This window comes from Solanum stenotomum, chromosome 10 (assembly GCF_019186545.1).
Source record: "Solanum stenotomum isolate F172 chromosome 10, ASM1918654v1, whole genome shotgun sequence".
NCBI lineage: Eukaryota > Viridiplantae > Streptophyta > Magnoliopsida > Solanales > Solanaceae > Solanum > Solanum stenotomum.
In genome coordinates this window covers 44,422,240-44,441,273 of record NC_064291.1, presented here as the reverse complement: position 1 = coordinate 44,441,273, position 19,034 = coordinate 44,422,240, and the positions used below count along the sequence as shown (strand labels likewise).

General features: G+C 31.9%; 2 protein-coding genes across 2 annotated transcripts in view; one reads left to right on the top strand and one right to left on the bottom strand.

Annotated features, from left to right (window-relative positions):
• Nucleotides 1–2,898: 2,898 nt before the first annotated feature.
• The window catches only part of LOC125843031 (polyphenol oxidase E, chloroplastic-like), a 16,493-nt gene continuing 357 nt past the window's right edge, over nucleotides 2,899–19,034 (bottom strand). The window contains exons 2-3 of the mRNA XM_049522281.1: nucleotides 16,656–17,974; nucleotides 2,899–3,165 (exon numbers count right to left, since the gene is read on the bottom strand). Coding sequence (XP_049378238.1) covers nucleotides 3,002–3,165; nucleotides 16,656–17,974 — 1,483 coding nt within the window. The 3' untranslated portion in view covers nucleotides 2,899–3,001. The remainder of the gene's footprint in view (nucleotides 3,166–16,655; nucleotides 17,975–19,034) is intronic.
• LOC125842199 (polyphenol oxidase B, chloroplastic-like) lies at nucleotides 5,372–7,177 on the top strand. The gene has a single exon (XM_049521443.1). The coding sequence runs from the start codon at nucleotides 5,378–5,380 to the stop codon at nucleotides 7,175–7,177; it is 1,800 nt and encodes a 599-aa protein (XP_049377400.1). The 5' UTR covers nucleotides 5,372–5,377.

Here is a 19,034-nt window from a genome sequence, read left to right as displayed (position 1 = left end):
TTTTTCTTATCTTGATAACAACCAAAGTTGAGTTTGATTATTGATTAATTATTAAGTTCTTACTATTTGTTTCACACAAGCACAAACCCCCCTTTTAATTACCTGTTTCTGAAAATAATTTGACTAATTGAATATAATTGTTGGTTAAAATAAAGTCTAAATCATTTTCCTCGTGGGATCGACCCCAACCTACAAGTTGGGTTCTGTACTTGATAACGATCGCTTATACTTCTGTAAGGAGGTGTAATTTGAGTGTATCAACAGATACTAGTAACTGTTGCACACCTACATAGCCTAATATATTAATGTACTCATTAGTAATATCTATATAAGATAAGAGATCAGAATCACAACCTTCCCATTTGTGAACAAGCTTCCTCTCATAGAGCAATTTAGGCTCTCTTATCCATTTCCCACCATAGTGAAATACTAGATCAACCAAAACCATTTTAGGCAACCTAAGACGCACAAGAAACAACATTAACAACTTCCAAAAGCATGAATGAGACAAAATAACTAAGAAAGGAAAAACAGAACACGTAAAAATGCACACAATCAAGGGACACAAAGACAACATTAACAACTTCCAAAAATAGTAATAACATTAACAAAACTCCTAAAAAGGCACACAAAGACAACAAGGGACCACATTCAATAAGAATAAACATTAACAAACTGTAAAAAAAAAAAACAAATAACTAAGAAATTTGGAGAAAAAGGGGACCATATTCAATAAGAATGAATAAAATATTGGCCTCACATAAAAAAGGGACCATATTCAATCAAGAATTTCCCAATTAAATATTGGGACCAGAAATCAGCCTATACTCAATAACATCTCCAAAACCTAAACCACCTCCTCCAAATTCATCAATACCCTAAAACCTACCCACAAACCCTAAATCGTAAAAAAGCAAACAAATAACTAACAGTCGTGAAATTTTAGATGTAAAAAGGTAAATCCATAACTCAAAAACCTTAACCCACAACATCAACACTCGTAAATCAACAACTAAAGTAACAAATCGTTAATTTTTAGATGTAAAAAGTCAAACAAATAACCCAAAGACAGATACTCACAAACCCTAACTAACAGATCGTAATATATATCGGTAAAAAGGCAAACAAATGAGTCAGAAAGACAGATACCCACAAACCCTAACTAACATATCGTAATACATATCAGTAAAGAGGCAAACAAATGAGCCAAAAATTTGGAGACAAACACTAACTCGTAATCAACAACGAAAGAGAGATGCAGGAAGAACGAAAGAGAGATACCGTAGACAAAACAACTTAGAATCCAAAAATCTTACCTTTCGTTGGCAAAGAATCAATTTGTTGAGCAAGATCGTTGTAGAAATCAGAGGAGAAGTTAATGGGTAAATTTGGGAGAAAATGAGATTATCTAAAGAGAGAGGATGGGTAAATGGAAATGGGTAATTGGGTTAATTGGTACCGGGTTATCCTAGAGGGGTCGGGTCATTGGGTTAAAAATAGGGAATAGGTTTTTTTTTTTAAAAATCCGGGTAATTGGGTCAATTTGGACCAATTTTGGGGATTCCGTCTAAATGAGGGGTAATTTTGGTGAAATTAGTAACGGGAGGGGTAAAATTAAATTCATTTTAACGGCGAGGGTAAAGTCAAACAATAAACCAAAGTTGGGGGGTATTTTTGACCCTTTTCCCTTTTTAAAATTATATAAAAATTTCAATAACTTCTCAAATTCCATAATATGACATAAATTAAAATAAAAAAATAATATATATTGGGCCTCGTGCTGACACGGGGTCCTATATCTAGTAATATAATAATTCTAGTCAGAAATCGCACCTTTTCTTTATATAAAATAATATAGTGGGGTAAATATATTCAATACTACTCCCTCCGTCCCTTTTTAGTTGTCCACTTTAGAAATGGCACACAGATTAAGGCAACAATGATTAGCACAGTGAAGTTACAAATTTACCCTTATGACAACTTTTCACTTCAAAATTACAACCACTTATTTGAATTAAAGTGAAATAAATTGGAGGGAAACAACATACACTTTTACAATTTTCAAGAAGTGTAAATAAGGGTATAATAGGAAAAAATTTGTTGTCCTTTCTTGATTTGTCAAAATGGACAACTAAATAGGGACAACCAAAAAAGGAAATATGGACAAGTAAATAGGGACGGAGGGAGTATATGTTATTATTGTGTATGCTACATTATTTTAAGGTTACTAGTCCTTTCTAAATCCACATGCTATTGTTCCTTATCTTGTTCCTTATCTTGTTCCCTATTTTTTATTAAAAGTTAGGAATCTCATACAAAAAATATGTGAATTATTCCAAGACCAACATATCATTCCAAAACTGAATACACTAACCAGCAAAAGTAATTGTTATAGCTAAAATTCATTGAATCATATCAAATATTTCCTCTGTCCTTAATTACTTGTCCATTTTTAAATTGACACAGTTATTAAGAAATCAATAATTAACATAGTGAATTTACCATTTTACCCCTATTAATTATGAAATGGATGAATTAAAAACTTAATATTTTCAAGAAGTTCTACCTTTTTCAAAATAATTAATTGAGGGTATAATAGGTAAAAAAAAATTGTCCTTTCTTGATTTGTCAAAATGAACAACTAATTAGGGACAACTAAAAAAGGAAATGTGAACAAGTAATAATATGTGAATTATCCCAAGACCAATATATTATGCACTTGTAACGTTCTTTTTTAAAGCATTCTCAAAACTATCCAAAATGACTAAACAACACATTTAACATTTTGTATGAGATAAAACAAAGTGATTTTAAATTTACAATAACAAAAGTAAATGGTTCTATGTGATAATAAATCGCTTTTATTCAAGGAAATTGGATTCATTTGTCTCAAACATGAAAATTAAAAGCAAACAAACAGACAAACCAATAAACAAAAACAGAATCGTAACAGATCATATCATTCAACTCATGTAATCTCAGCAGATTGAATACACACTAATTAACAATCCGCAAGCTTGATCTCCACACCTCCAATGGAAATATCACCTTTCTTTGGTACTAGAGTCACCGCAATAGTCTCGTCATCTTCCAAACCAATGTCCTCCAACAGTTCTGTTATCGCCAGCTGGAGAGTAGCAGTTGCAGTATGATTAGTATCCCCAACTCTGTGTACATGTGGCAAGCTAGTATAACCACATGTACACAGAGTACATGTGGCCTAAAGTCAAATTCGAATAGAGGCTTTAAATTCGAATATATTTTTTCATGAAGTTTATTATAGCCAATTATTTAATCTTTTTCGAGACATAGTACTCATAATTTATCATACTTTTATTACTTCTTTGCTCTTTTACGAAAAGTTTATATTTTCTACAAATAATACTCAATATTTTTTAAAAAAAAATATGTATAACATATTTATTTTTTTTAAATGAGGCCCCTCAAATTTTGTGGCCTAAGGCGGTTGCTTTTTTTTCAAAGAGGAAAAGCCGCCACTGGATGCCGATGGTTTGATAACAAATATTTTCTGGGCTAGATCCTAAAATGATAAGGTATTTTCAGATTTATGGAGAACTTTTAAATTGAAGTACTCAAATATTATTCAATTTTGATAATTGCGTCACAAAAAGATGTATTCTTTCATATAATTAAGATTTTCAAGTAAGGCTATTTATTGATCAGTTCAATTTGATAATTGAACTTCTCTTTAATATATTATGTATTAAGAAATTTTAACTTTCATGTAGCATAAAATACTCATAATTTTTATGAGTATACCTGATGGTGTACATTTTTCATTGAATATAATTTTCTCAAAATGAGTTAAATGATCTCGTCACATACCCCATCCACCCTTCCTTTCCACGACAGCGAAAATAGAGCTATTATTATCTTTATAACAGTGTTAAATTAATGGGGTGCAACCGGAGGATGACGAAGAAGCTGGGAGGAGGAAGAAGAAAGGGCTGAAATTAATAGGTGGGAAGCATAAAGATGAAGAGCCATACCATCACGGAACTTGAATTAATTAATTAAATGGCAACAAAGAAATTTTTGGAGGAAATAGGGAGAAAAGAGAGAAACAATCGTCTTGGAGGGAATAAGGAGAAAATGGGAGAAATAATAGGACTATTTTTAATTGATATAATAATATATTTATTATCTAAACTATAGTTAGGGATATATTTTAATTAATTAAATCATAGCCATTAAATCTAAGTTATGTCATATGTCATTAATCAAGGCTAGAACTTGAGGAAAATAGAGTCAACGAAAATGGAGAGGAGCTGAATCCTTTTGGAAATTATTATTTTGTACTCCAATAAATAGTACTGCTAGATTGTATCATAGGTTTTAAATACTTTTTCAATTTCAATTTATTTATCTTAGTCATTATGTATATATTTGGAAAGTGAAAGCATATTTCTAATATTATAACTTTTTTTAAATATTTTAAATTATTAATTATTGTAATTAATAATTTTAAAGTATACAAAAAATAGAAAATTCTATACCAATTTTACACCAAACATTAGTTAATTTCACCGTCACCTCTCTCAAAATATCTCTACAGGCCTCGCCCACCGACCACCTCACATCTTAAATTTTGAGTAGCAGATAAAAATCATATTCACTTTCCACGTTAAAAACACGCAGACACAAATAATAAATAAAGAAAACCTATTTAATTTTAAAAAATTTTAGGATTTATGTTTATCGGTGAGATCGGTTGATTTGGTTCGCTTTTATGTATAATTGATTAAGTTTATTAATTTTAAATTTATAAATATGCTAAATTAATAATCATATTAATTTTAAATTTTGAATCTAAACCAACGATTTAATTTTTCTATTTAACTGATAAGAAAATATTCCTCTAATTTGTTTTAGTTTCTCTTGTTTTTAATTTTATTCATACATACACTACCTTCATGCGTAAAAGTGTACATAAATTACAAGTAAAAATAAATTCAAATTCGTTAATGGTAAAGTAAATTAGTTTTTCTTAATTTCTTGTGAAGTAGCACCGTATCAATTTATCAAAATGAAAAATAACACACCAAACAAATGAATTTAGAAAGAAGACACTAACTCCAAGTCAACAATTATAAAATGCAAAAGAAAATAGGATCTGCATTTAAAATTTAAAGTCATTATTATATAGTTAAGGATACAAACATAATTTTAATATAATCTTATTGAATTATCTATTTATCATTAACTAAAATTTTAAAACTGAAAATTGAATTATTAACCTAATAAACAAAAATACAAAACCATTTCAAAACTGCGTGTTTCACGTTTGTAGTAGGTACATGAATTTTGTACATAAATACTGATGAAACGCTGCAAAGCAAAAACACTCATCCCAGCAATGGCTTCTTCTATTCTACCTTTGTGCACTACCAATATTCCCTCTTCTTTCTCCAATAATACCAACTCATCTTTCTTATCAAAACCCTCTCAGCATTTCCTCCACGGAAGGCGTAGTCAAAGTTTCAAGGTTTCATGCAACGCCAACAAAAATGGTGGCGAGCATGACAAAAACCTTGACGCTGTTGATAGGAGAAATGTTCTTTTAGGGTTAGGAGGTCTTTATGGTGCTGCTAATCTTGCACCATTAGCCACTGCTGCTCCCTCACCACCACCTGATTTTGATACTTGTTGTGCAGCCTATATAACTGATGGTCCACGAGTTCCTTATATTTGTTGCCCCCCTCCTCTCCCCAAAGATACAACCACCATTCCACAATACAAATTCCCTCCTATGAACAAGCTCCGTATCCGTTCCCCTGCTCATCTTGCTGATGAGGAGTATATTGCCAAGTACAATTTGGCAATTAGTCGAATGAAAGATCTTGATGAGAAAGAACCTGATAACCCTCTTGGGTTTAAGCAACAAGCTAATATACATTGTGCTTATTGTAATGATGCTTATGCTGTTAATGGCAAAGTGTTACAAGTTCATAACTCGTGGCTTTTCTTCCCGTTCCATAGATGGTACTTATACTTCTACGAAAGAATATTGGGAAAACTCATCGATGATCCAACTTTCGCTTTACCATATTGGAATTGGGATAATCCAAAGGGCATGCATTTACCTCCCATGTTCGATCGTGAAGGGACTTCCCTTTACGATGAAAGGCGTCATCCACGAGTCCGTAACAACACTGTTATGGATCTTGGTTTTTTTGGGGACAAGGTTGATACAACTGAACTCCTATTGATGAACAATAACTTAATTCTAATGTACCGTCAAATGGTAACTAATGCTCCGTGTCCTCTTTTGTTCTTCGGTGCACGTTACGTTCTCGGGACTAACATCGATACCCCGGGAACCATTGAAAATATCCCTCACATACCAGTCCACATTTGGACTGGTACAAAACGAGATAAAGAAGCGCCTAAGGGTAAACCGAAATACGGTGAGGATATGGGTAATTTCTACTCAGCTGGTTTGGACCCGGTTTTCTATTGCCACCACGGCAATGTGGACCGGATGTGGAACGAATGGAAAACACTAGGAGGGAAAAGAAAAGATCTAACACAACCAGAATGGTTGAACTCCGAGTTCTTTTTCTATGATGAAAACAAAAATCCTTACCTTGTGAAAATCGGAGACTGTTTGGACACGAAGAAGATGGGATATGACTACGAACGAAGCCCCACCCCATGGCGTGACTGCAAGCCAACCAAAAAATATTCAACTGGGAAACTGGACCCAAGTAAAGTTCCACCAGCAAGCAAAATATTCCCGATCTTTCAGCTGGATGGAAACACATCGTTTTCCTTGGATAGACCGGCTTCGTTAAGGACTCAAGTGGAGAAAGATAATAAAGAGGAGATTCTAACGTTCGGCTTCATAAAATATCATAATACAGACTACATAAGGTTCGATGTGTATGTGAACGCGGACAAGAATGTGACATCAGGGGATCTTGACCAGAAAGAGTATGCGGGAACCTATACTAGCTTGCCACATACTCCTAAACCTGATCCTCATAAATCTGGTGATAATGATCTTTCAAGTGCTAATTTGCAGCTGGCGATAACAGAACTGTTGGAGGAGCTTGATTTGGAAAATGATGAAAAAATTGTGGTGACTCTGGTTCCAAGGAAAGTTGGCAAAGGTCTCACCATTGGATGTGTGGATATCAGGCTTGTGGATTGTTAATTTAGTTTCTACTGAATCTGCTGAGATTATTACACTTTGATGGTTGATTCCTTGTGTCCGTCAAGTGTTGAACTATTTTATCTTCGCCAAGTATCTTCTCTCATGAAGTTTAATTTCCTTGTTCTGTTTGTTTTTCCTTTTTCATGTTGAAATTAGCTTGAAGCTTGAATAAAAATCTGTTGTTATTATGTTAAGAATAGAAGAAAAAAAAAAAGTATAACTGCAATTAGATGTAAACTACATAAAAAGTACTATAAGTCTTAATAATTTGGTAATTCAAAATATTTAAAAAATATAGGAAAAATTTATGATAAAAAATAAACTTGTTTGAATCTCGAAATTCGAAATGTGTCACATATATATTGAGACAGAGGGAGTACCAAACATTCCCAAACCCTACCCACTACCATATTTCAACATTAGCTCAAAATTGATTAAAATGTCCTTTTTTTTAATAATTGATTAACGAAGAAAATTGTTTAAACTTTCTGTTAAATATTTCTTCATATTTAAGCAATTAAAATGATATTTGAGAAGTTTCATGAAAAATTTCAAGTCATACTATATTAATTTGGTAATTCAATATGGTAATGATATCATATTCATAAATATAAAATATATCTAAACAAAATTGACACGATATGTATGGACCCGTTCCAAATTCTTTTTAAAGATTATTTAAATTTATTCTCCATCAATTTAATTACTTAACATTCTCTTTTCTTTTTTTTGTTTAACTCCAAAAAAAATGATATCTTTTTATATTTTAGTAATAACTTAATTTCATTTTATTCTTAATAAAATGATTTATACCTACAAAATTTTATGACTTATTTTACATAAAAATTTCAAAAATCTTTTTTTCCCTCTTAAACTTTGTGTTTATCACACATTTTCACATAAATTAAAATAATTGAAGTATTTATTTATTGGATGTTTATTCTTTCCGCCAAATTTATGCAAAAGATATGTAGGCAAAATAATTTAGATGGTGGAATCGTGACTAGCTCTTTGAATAATTTTAGCAAATACAAATAATGTCACTCTGAATATTTCAGTAAATGCACATGAACCTAGTTGTTCTATATTACTCCCTTCGTTCATTTTTTACTTGTCACTTATTTTTAAAATAAATTTTTATTTTTATTTTTTATTTTTTACATATAATTTTTTTTTCATCTTTTTATCCTTAATATAAAATACTATTTTCCATATCATTTTTCAAACTCAAATATTAGACATTAATTAGTAGGGGTAGGTAATGTGATAAAATACTTGCATCAAATTCTTTCAAACAAGTTTGTCTAAATGACAAAAATCACGAGCATTACTTTTTTGGTGTCCTTGCGTTGATGGCAAGTCCCACACACAAGGGAGGGACCAGATCAAAGAAGTAGACGCATACTTTCTTTGTTGGACGCAAGTCCAACACACAAGGGAGGGACCAGATAAAAAAAGTAGACACATACTTTCTTTATTGAAGAAAGTGTTGAAAACATTTCTAAATTTAGTCTGAATTATTAATTTCATCTTTAAATTATAGATAGATTTAAAAATATTTTTTAATTGACTAACTGAAATATAAGTACACTATCGATCTTATAACATGAGTGAAATACACCTCTAAATTCTCAACAAATTTAGGGGTGTTTTCGATGCTTCTCTCGGTTTTTTATTAAGAGTCTTATGCTCTTATATGAGTTTAGGACTATGTGCTATGTCATGTGGCTAATTGAGAGTGTATATAAGTTTAATTAGTCAAACAAAAGAATATTTTTAAGACTATCAATAATTCATTAACAAAGCTAATAATTTACGTCAAGTTCCAAATGTTTTCAATAGTTCAATACGTTTGTCCTTGCATTGATTGCAAGCCCCACACACAAGGGACCAGATCAAAGAAGTACACACATAGTTTCTTTACGACCATAAAATTGAATCAATAACTGAAAATGTATTGCATGAGGATTTTTCCATTTTTTATTAGAAAGTGTTTCCAATCACTTTTTTCATCTACCAAATTAAATCAATTATTTGAATTTTTAAAATTTATAAAATCAAATAAAAAAAGTATCTGATCTCATTTTATATGAGTTAGTATGATTAGACACAAAATTTAAGAAAGAAAGAAAGAAAGAAAGAAAGAAAGCTTTTTAAAATTTGTTGTCTAAAGTAAGTGAAAGATATTTATGTGGCTATAAATTATTTAATTAATGATAAAATAGTTATTTTAAAATTATATTATTACTTAATTTAAAAATATATCATTTTTAGGACTAACTAAAGAAAAAATAAGTCATATAAGAATATCCATTATAAAAAAGTTGGAAACTAAAACCAATCAATTTTGTCGTTTATTTATAATTTTAATTTAATATGATGTGACAATTCAAGATAGGACGAGAGACAAGTGAACGAAGAAAATGTACAGTATGTTTCGCCATTGATGAATGTACATTTTTCATGGAGGGATGACAATGGGCCGGGGTGGATGGGAGAAGGGTTGAGGTGGGATTTTTAAAAATTAATATGGGGCAGGGCTTTCTGTGAATATATGCGATTTTATGTGGATTCAAATTTAATTTTAATTTTTTACATGTTATAAGAATGATAGAGCATTATTTATTAAGATAATTTCATTAAACTTACTAAAATATTCAAGATAATAAATGAAAATGATTCAATAAAAAATAATACAATTTCTTACATGTTTCTCAATTGACCTCTAAAAAATAAAATTTTAAGTTACTATCTTATTAAATTAATACAACTTAATGAAAAAATGAATTTATTTTTATGAATTTTATTTTTAGTATTAAATATAACTAGAAAAATAAAATATTAAAAAACTTATGCCGGACAGGATGAGGCGGGTTGAAAATAAAAAGAGTTGTTTTGCAGGGCGGGGCGGGGCGGATTAAAAATTTTGCGGGTTAAGCTCAACCCACACCTCCCCTGCCCTACACCGCCCCATTGCCATCCCTACTTTCACGTATATTATAAGTATATAATTTACATAAAAGAGCTAATTACATTAATTTTTTAAAAAAACTTACAAAATCACTTGAAATTTATGGATTTCAAATATATTATTAGACTTCAAGATATATTAGTACATGATCCACATACATAGAGGAGGGATGTATCAGAGAGGGGATAAAAATGTATAAGAATCTGGATACATTGGAGAGGGATGTATCCAAGAGGGAAGATATAGAGATATATCGAACATCCGGATACAAACTTTCTTAGAGATGTTATGGAGCAGGTCCGTATGATTCAGTATAGACTGTTGACAGCCTAGAGTTAACATAAGAGTTATGTAGACCGGAGAGTTTGAGCTCTGGCGTTTATGAAGGGTGATTATGTTTGGCTCCGAGTATCACCCATGAAGGGTGTGATGAGGTTCAGAAAGAAGGGCAAAGTACTTAGCCCTACATTCATTGGACCTTTTGACATTTTGAGTCGAGTGGGAGAGGTGACCTATAAGTTGGCCTTGCCACCTAGTTTATCGACATTTCATCCTGTTTTCCATGTCATCATGCTTCAGAAGTATATTCTGAATGAGTCTCATGTGCTTGCACTCGATTTAGTGGAGCTGGGTCTAGACTTGATATTCGAGGAGGAGCTTATAGCCATTTTAGATAGGCAGGTTCGGAAGCTTAGAACCAAATAGAAATATTTATATTTTGATTGGACTAAAGAAATATTTGGAGCATAAGTTAATTATATGTTAGTATGAATACTTTACCGAAAAAATTCAAAAACCCAAAAAAATCTTAGGTTTATTCATTTGGTTTGATTTAAAAAATTTAAAGTTCGATACAAATGGTTTGGTTTGGTATTTGAAGAACCCAAACCAACCCGAAAAACCTGAGGTTGAAAATTCTGAGTTTTATAAATTTAAAAATTTGACACAAATAATTTGGCAAATATTTAAAAAGCCCGAACCAATCCGGTCATATACACCCTTAATTTTATTTTTTTGTGATAATAAAATCATAAGATTTATTAAGTGCGTTTTTGTCACTTATCTCAATATTTTACTAGCTTCACCTTGAAACCACCGAAAAAATATTTGGTATTTTTCTTGACAGTAGCAGATAATGATTTAAGGTAATGTTTAATGTGGTTGGCATTTGTTTTCGGCAAGTGTTAGAGAACTTCAAGTTTTCAAACTAAATTTTCAGATAATAAAACAACTTAGGCGTCTCTAATTTTTGTTAGCATATATTAACAATAAAGATTAGTTAAATTAATTCTCATAAAATGAAGCTTGACAAGTAAAAGAATTTCTCACTCCATTTGTATTATTTAACTAGTGTCTAGTGACATGCTATTAGGAGCGGAGCTAGGAAGGGCATAGGGATTCATTCAAATCAACTTTTTGATGGAAAATTATAGCGACCTGAACCGTCATTAATTAGGAAGAGAAAAACCTCAGGAAAACTGGGGCCCTCAGCCCGCCAAAGCAGGCCAGATGCCGCTAGGGCGGCGGCGCTCTAGCGGGATAAGTGGTCGCCAGAGAGGAATGGGCGAGACAGAATGTAAATAACGCGAAGTCTAATATTTTCCTTTTTCCAAAAATACCAAAAGAGGCGAGGATCACCCTAGAAACCCCCAAAAGGCTGTTCTAGGCTTGAGAAGGGATGAGAAAGAGATTTCTAGCGCAAGGAGGTCAATAGATTACGAATTTCCGGTCAAGATTCACCGTCCTGTCGTCTGAAAACTAGATTTCGAACTCAAATCCCTCTGCTAATGCTTGGCGCCTAGGTAGGCTAGGTTTATTAATTGAGTATTTATAAATATGTTGTTCATTGCGTAGTATATTGGAATTTGACGGTAGAATCCATGCGTAAGCTTTCATGCACCGAATCGAGATGTTGTATTTGTATCCTAGGTGTTACATCAGACGTATACTGTAGGAGGAAGCCTTAGGCGGTGAACTAGGGTTAGGTGATGGTTGATTTCCTATTTGTGTGATGTATGTCGCTTATTTGCGATATTGTATGCATGTGTGTATGCTATGAATGAAAATGTGGAAACGAACCTAATGGAATGATTACGAACAATGCATGTCATGAACTTGTGTACTTGACTATATGATTTAGGTATTGTACATTATGGATGTGATTGTGATTGTGGTTGTACTAACTGGGATCGGATGTCACGTACCGACATATATATTGGAACGAGTGTCACGTTTTGACACACTAATTAACTGGAATCGAATGTTACGTACCGACATATATATTGAAAAGGGTGTCACTTTCCGACACACTAACTTGGATCGGATGTCACTTACCGACATAAACATTAGAACGGGTGTCACAATCCGACACACTAACTTAGATCGGGTGTCACGATCCGTCACACTAACTGTTTGGATATGGGTTCCATGAGAGGACCATTGACTTGTTATATATATGTGTATTATTGAAGAATGTGAAATACATTGATCCTGAAATGATATCTGGATTATGCATTATATATAGATATATGTGTGGGGTGCGGTGTCGTAAGGTAATTGGATATATCTATTGCATAAGGAATTGTGAATGGTTAGTCCCAAATCGGGATGTGATATGATAAGTGGAGACCAAGGGTCTAGGTGTCAATATGTGTACCTTAGAGAGGTGGTAGTGTGTATTGGTCTGGAGGATCGGGGTGGCTTTACGTCGTAAATGTCTAATAGTAAGTATTACCCGGATAGGAGGTTAGTATCGAATCAGTTAATAGGCTTGATAGAAAGTAGTTTGGAGTCAAAAGTTGAGTGGTGATGTGGAAGTCGTAAGGGTGTGTCGTGAGTGGTTGACCGGGGTGGTAGTAGTTATATTCTAGATATTTAAACGCAATATATCACCAACAAAATTTGTGGTGGAGTGGTAAGTAGTTCTTCATTCTTAATCAAATGTCTTGGGTATAAGTCCCCTTGGGTACAACAAGAAAACAAAATATTTGACTTTCCAAGATGCCTATTTTCAAAATCTTTGACATTCAAAGATGCTAAGATGAAAAATATCTATGATAACTTAACATAGGGCCAGATTATAATGTGGGAAATCGAATTTCACCAACAAAGTGAAAGTTTAGATAGTCAACCGACTAACTTATTAAGATTTGCAATATATATACACATCCTATTTGGACATAAATCATACTAATTAGTTGTAGTACAAGATATATGTGAGGTCCAATATAGAAATCATGTTTTCATCCAAAAAAGGAAGTGGAAACTAAGTATAATTCTTCCAAAGAATGACTAATTAAGAGAAAAATGTTCACGTCTTTCAAGCCCAATCATTACTAAATAATCGTATTCCCTCAACAAACAGAATTTTAACTACTAAACTAAATATTGATAGACTCTATTTGATACCTATCGATTGATGGACATCTATCGTGAGATTATCAATAAAGTCCTCAAGAAAAAGTACCAAAGTCTCTCAATGCATAAAAAATATTATTTTCGTTTCAACTATGGGAAGTGCATTATAATAATCGAGATGTATAAATGTTCTAAAGATTAATAATTTAAAAATATGAATGGAGTCTCTCAATCTCTCTAAATATTCTGGAATTGAATTTCTCTAGATACAGAGACAATTATCCTTTTATTAAAAGATTTGAATTTAAATTAAATAAATTGATATTATTAACTTATTAATACAAACGGTATATAAAATCTAAAATCAAAAAGTAAGGGTGCAAAACTACAAACTTATAAATGTACAATGATGCCAACAACTTAAATCTGAAATATGTGAAATTTATGAAAAAATTAATTAAAAAATTACATGAGTTGTCGAACATATGCTCTCCTAGCTTTCCCCGGGATCACAAAACACTATTCTATTAGGTCACAAACTTGTTCCCCATTCTCTATGACCGAGGCGCTAGATCTTCTATCTATTCGATTGACCCTAAAGCTACCCTTCCCCTCCATTTCGTCAAATGCACATCTATCTAGATGAAAGACATGTGTCTTATTTAAATTTTTAAGGTTAAGATTATACTACATTAACAAATATGTAACCATAGTTAAGTCAACCAATTTTGAAAATCTAAAATAAAAAAATAAGGGTGCAAAATTACAAAGTTATAAATGCACAATGATGCCAATAACTTAAATCTGAAATATGTGAAATTTATAAATAAATAAAAAATCTAGAAAAAGTTACATGAGTTGTCAAACATATCCTATATAATTTCTTTGAAGTAAAAAAAAAATATGCTATATAATTGATTGTTTTTGAAATTTCCTCAAAAATCTCTTTTTTTTTTCAGCGAGGTGGTCCTAAAAGATTCCTTAAATGATATTTTGACAAAGGTAACATAAGGGACAAATCTGATTGCGAGCTCTATACTGACTCTGCTGGCTCAATGTTAAGATATTATTTTTTTCCATTTGTTTTTATTTATCCAACTGACATTGTAGCGTTCAATCATTTTTATTTATTCATAAAAGAGTTTGAAATACATTCGAATTTTGATCGAAATTAATGTAGCAATTTCAAACTTTAGGCAAGATCTATTATCCTCCTACACTAATTAATAGTGTATTTTAAAGATATATAGGTGCGTACGTAGACATCATAAATATTGCATCAATATAAATAGTAATTTGTCCAGATGGACACTTATATATCTTTAAAACACACTATTAAATAGTGTAGGGGTAATAGATCTTGCTCAAAATTTGGAATTGTTACAACAATTTCGATCAAAATTTGGATATATTTCATACCTTTTGCCCATTGTTCATTTTATACTTAGCATGATTCTTTAAGAGATAATAATATTGATGAGAGATATAAAGGTAATACCAAAAGTCATATTAATGGAGTAATATATAGAAAATGATTTAGAACATAAATAATTAATTGTTTTTGTCTTAGAAGGCGTTTGGCCATGTGATACCATATCACGATATGGTGTCGTGAGATGGAATCAGCGTTTGGACATGCGATTTTACGCTGATTCCATCTCATGATTCCATATCATGAGAGGTGATACCATATTCTCCAAAAACCATGATATGTCCATATCATGATTTGAGATCTTTTAATACAATAATTGATCCATGAGTTTATATTTTGTTAAAACAACCCCACATTTATATCTACTAACCATTTGTTTCATATGTAAATAAAATTTATAATCACATCATTACTTTTTAAAATTTATTATTCTCACCAATATAAAATTTATTATCACTTTAAATTTGGTGAATATAAATGATAAAGTAGAAATTCATTTGGTGAATATAAATGAGAACAAAGGGAGTAATACTTTTTTGATTTTTCATAATAAAAAAAAAGTCTTAATCTTATGACTAAGCATAATATTGATAAAAGACAATTTTCATTGGCGGTGCCGCACTTTCTTAATCTTAGTATTTGCAAAATGTTCATTCACATGACTAAAGGATATCAAGTCCAATTGATTGAAGACTTGGGAAAATTTGATCAATTAGTTATTAATATTTAGTCAAGTGGACTAGTTATAATTTTTTTGATTAAATTTTATTAGAAGTGTTTTTGACTCAAACTTGTGGTAACTTTTTAAAATTTCGTTATTCAATAATATTTAACTATTGATTTTTCTTGTAAATAGTTAGAAGTTAGTGATGTTTGTTAATTTTTATCTTAGTGCATTTAACTTCTAAGTTAATATGTATGTTTTTTTCTACTTTAGAGGTTATTTGTAAGAGTAGTTGAGAGATATGAGCATATCAAGTACAATTTATGTTCAATTTTTTTAATTAAATTAAAGTTAGATGAAATAATTATTTAAGTGAAGAATAAATAACTTTGTAATAATTTATTATGCGATTTTATAATTTTTGTTTATTTGATAAGATTGAATAAACAATTGGGGCTATTTTAATAGTTTTACAACTTATGGGATTTTTATGTTTATGAGAAAATATACAACACAAAATTCCATATCGCATGTCCGAACAAACCTTCAATTTCATCTCATGATTCCATATCATGATACCATATCATGATTCCATATCATAATACCATATCGCATGGCCAAACGGGCCCTTAATATATAAAATGTGACAAGTGAAAACTATAGTTTTGAAATATTAGACAAGCTAATAAAAGTGAACTGAGGGAATAAATTCCACCATTCCGCATTAAATCTTGTTTTACTGTTCACATGCATGAGATGTCTTATTTTCTAGAGTTTTGTATTATCACCAAATGAAATGATAGCAAAAGAAGGGGACATAGATATTTTTGCGACAATTAATTTATAAAAAAGATTACACAGGATATAAAGAGAATACGTGAGAGATTCGAACAAACATTAATGATAATTTAACCCTCGAGAAATTCAATTGCCACACTTTGGATGGAGATCACATCTCCACCCTTTTTAGGAACCACCGTTACCGTAATGATATCATCGTCTTCAAGTCCATTGTCCTCTAAAAGTTCGGTAATGTCTAGCTGAAACGTCTAACCATAATCCATTTTCTTATTATGTGCATGAACATGGGGCAAGTTGACACAGCTCCCTGCGAACTCCACCTTATCAAGCTCATCTGTATTCACATTCTCGTCCTCGTTCACAAACACATCAAACGATATATATTTGCTAGTATCATACTTTAAACCCTTGAATATTAGGACCTCTTCTTTTTCGTCCTTATCCTTTTGACTCCTTGACGTAGTCGGCCTATTGATGCAAAACGAAATGGGTTTGTTGAGGTTAGCAATTGGGAATACCTTGTTTGCTGGCTCAATGCTTGTTAAATCCACTTTTCCTTCTCTCCCCTTTCTTGTTGGCCTACAGTTAATCCATGGGATGTCTGTTAGCGGGTAATCATAACCCATCTTCTTCGTATCCAAACAGTCTCCTACCCTCACACGGTAAGGGTTTCCATTTTCATCGTAGAAAAAGAATTCGAAGTTCAGCCAATCTGTGTCTGTGATATCCTTTTTTTTCCCGCCTAATCCTTTCCATATATTCCACATACGGTCTACATTGGCGTGGTGGCTATAGAAAACCGGGTCTAAACCGGCTGAGTAGAAATTACCCATATTCTCACCGAATGACCGTTTACCATCATCCAAAACCGTACCTTCGACAGTACCAGTCCAAATGTGGACTGGAGTATGAGGGATGGTTTCAATAGTTCCCCGATTTTCGGAATCGTCAATCCCAAGGACGTAACGAGCACCAAAGAATTGCAAAGGGCATGCAGCATTAGTTATCATTTGACGGTACATAAGAGTTAAGTTGTTAGTCACCGTCTTTTTAACATCAGTAGAAACTTCGTCGGTAGAAGAACTAAATTCGATTATGGTTCCATTACGGACGTGTGGATTACGTCTTGCATCATAAAGGGGAGTAGTTTCACGATCGAACATGGGAGGTAAACGCATACCCTTTGGATTATCCCAATTCCAATATGGCAACGCAAAGGTTGGATCATCAATGAGTTTTCCCAATATTCTCTCGTAGAAATATAAGTACCATCTATGAAACGGAAAGAAAAGCCAATTGAAATGAACTTGTAAAACTTCATCACCAAATTTGTAAGCACCGTTGCAATAAGCACAATGGATATTGGCTTGTTGCATGAATGAACGAGGGTCCTTTTTATCCAGGTCCTTCATTCTTTGAGTGGCCAATTGGTACTTTGCAATATATTCCTCAGTCACGTCTTGAGCAACGGGACGTTTACGAAGCTTAGATATGGGGGGAAACTTGTAATATGGAATGTTGTTCCAGTCATCTGGTGTAGGAGGGCAACAACTATATTCTACTTCTTCTGTACTCAACGATTTCGTGGCATTACCACACGATTTGAGATTAGGTATCGGTATAGGAGAAGCAGAGGCTAATGGTGCAAGATTGGAAGCACTATAAAGCCCTCCTAAACCAAGAAGCACATTTCTCCTTGCAACGTTTTTGTCATGCTCATCACCATTGTTGGCATTATTATTGCATGAGACATGGAAATTTTGACTACACCGAGAAGGTTTTGCAAAGAAAGATGAGGGTGTAGTAATAATGAGGGTTTTGCTACTCTGCCACCAAGAAGAAGCCATTGTTGAGATGAGTGATAATTGTTCTCATTCCTATCATCTATATTACTATATATAATAAGTGGAAATAACTACTACTAAGCACATGACAAGTGTTGGATGATATGTGCTTGATAGTGTTGTACATTCTTCTTTTATGATTGTACCTTTAAAATTTATATTATTGGACAATTTAACACCATTAATTACCTACTACTTTATTAGCCAAAAAGTTTGACCTCATTTGGGCCCATTTATTATTTATATGTTTTCAATTTTCTATATATGTTGTCTATCTAATTATTTTTTTCAACCTTTTATTTTAAACTTCTTCAAATTTAATTACCTATTTATTACTCTCTCTATGCACTTTTAATTGTTATGATTTCCTTTTTAGAGTCAAACTATAAGAATTTTAACTAATATTTTACAATGTGTTTTTTCATCATATTCATAGGCAAAAAATTACAATTTATAGAACTTTTTGTATAGATTTTGCATATTATTTTTTTAAATATCAAATTAATACAATCTGATTTAACTTTGAAAATTAGTCAAATGGACTTTCAAAAAGTGCAACATGACAAATACAAGTGGACGGAGAGAGTATATTTTAGCTACAAAATATATTAGAGGTACAACTTTTTAAAAAATTTAAATTTTTATTGCGTTGACTCTTGAAATCTTATCATTGTCATATGAATTTGAACAAATTATATATTATTAAAAGTTACATAAAAGATGCTATAAATCACAATAATTAGCAATTAAAAATATTTTTAAATCATATAAGAAATTTGGTTGACTAA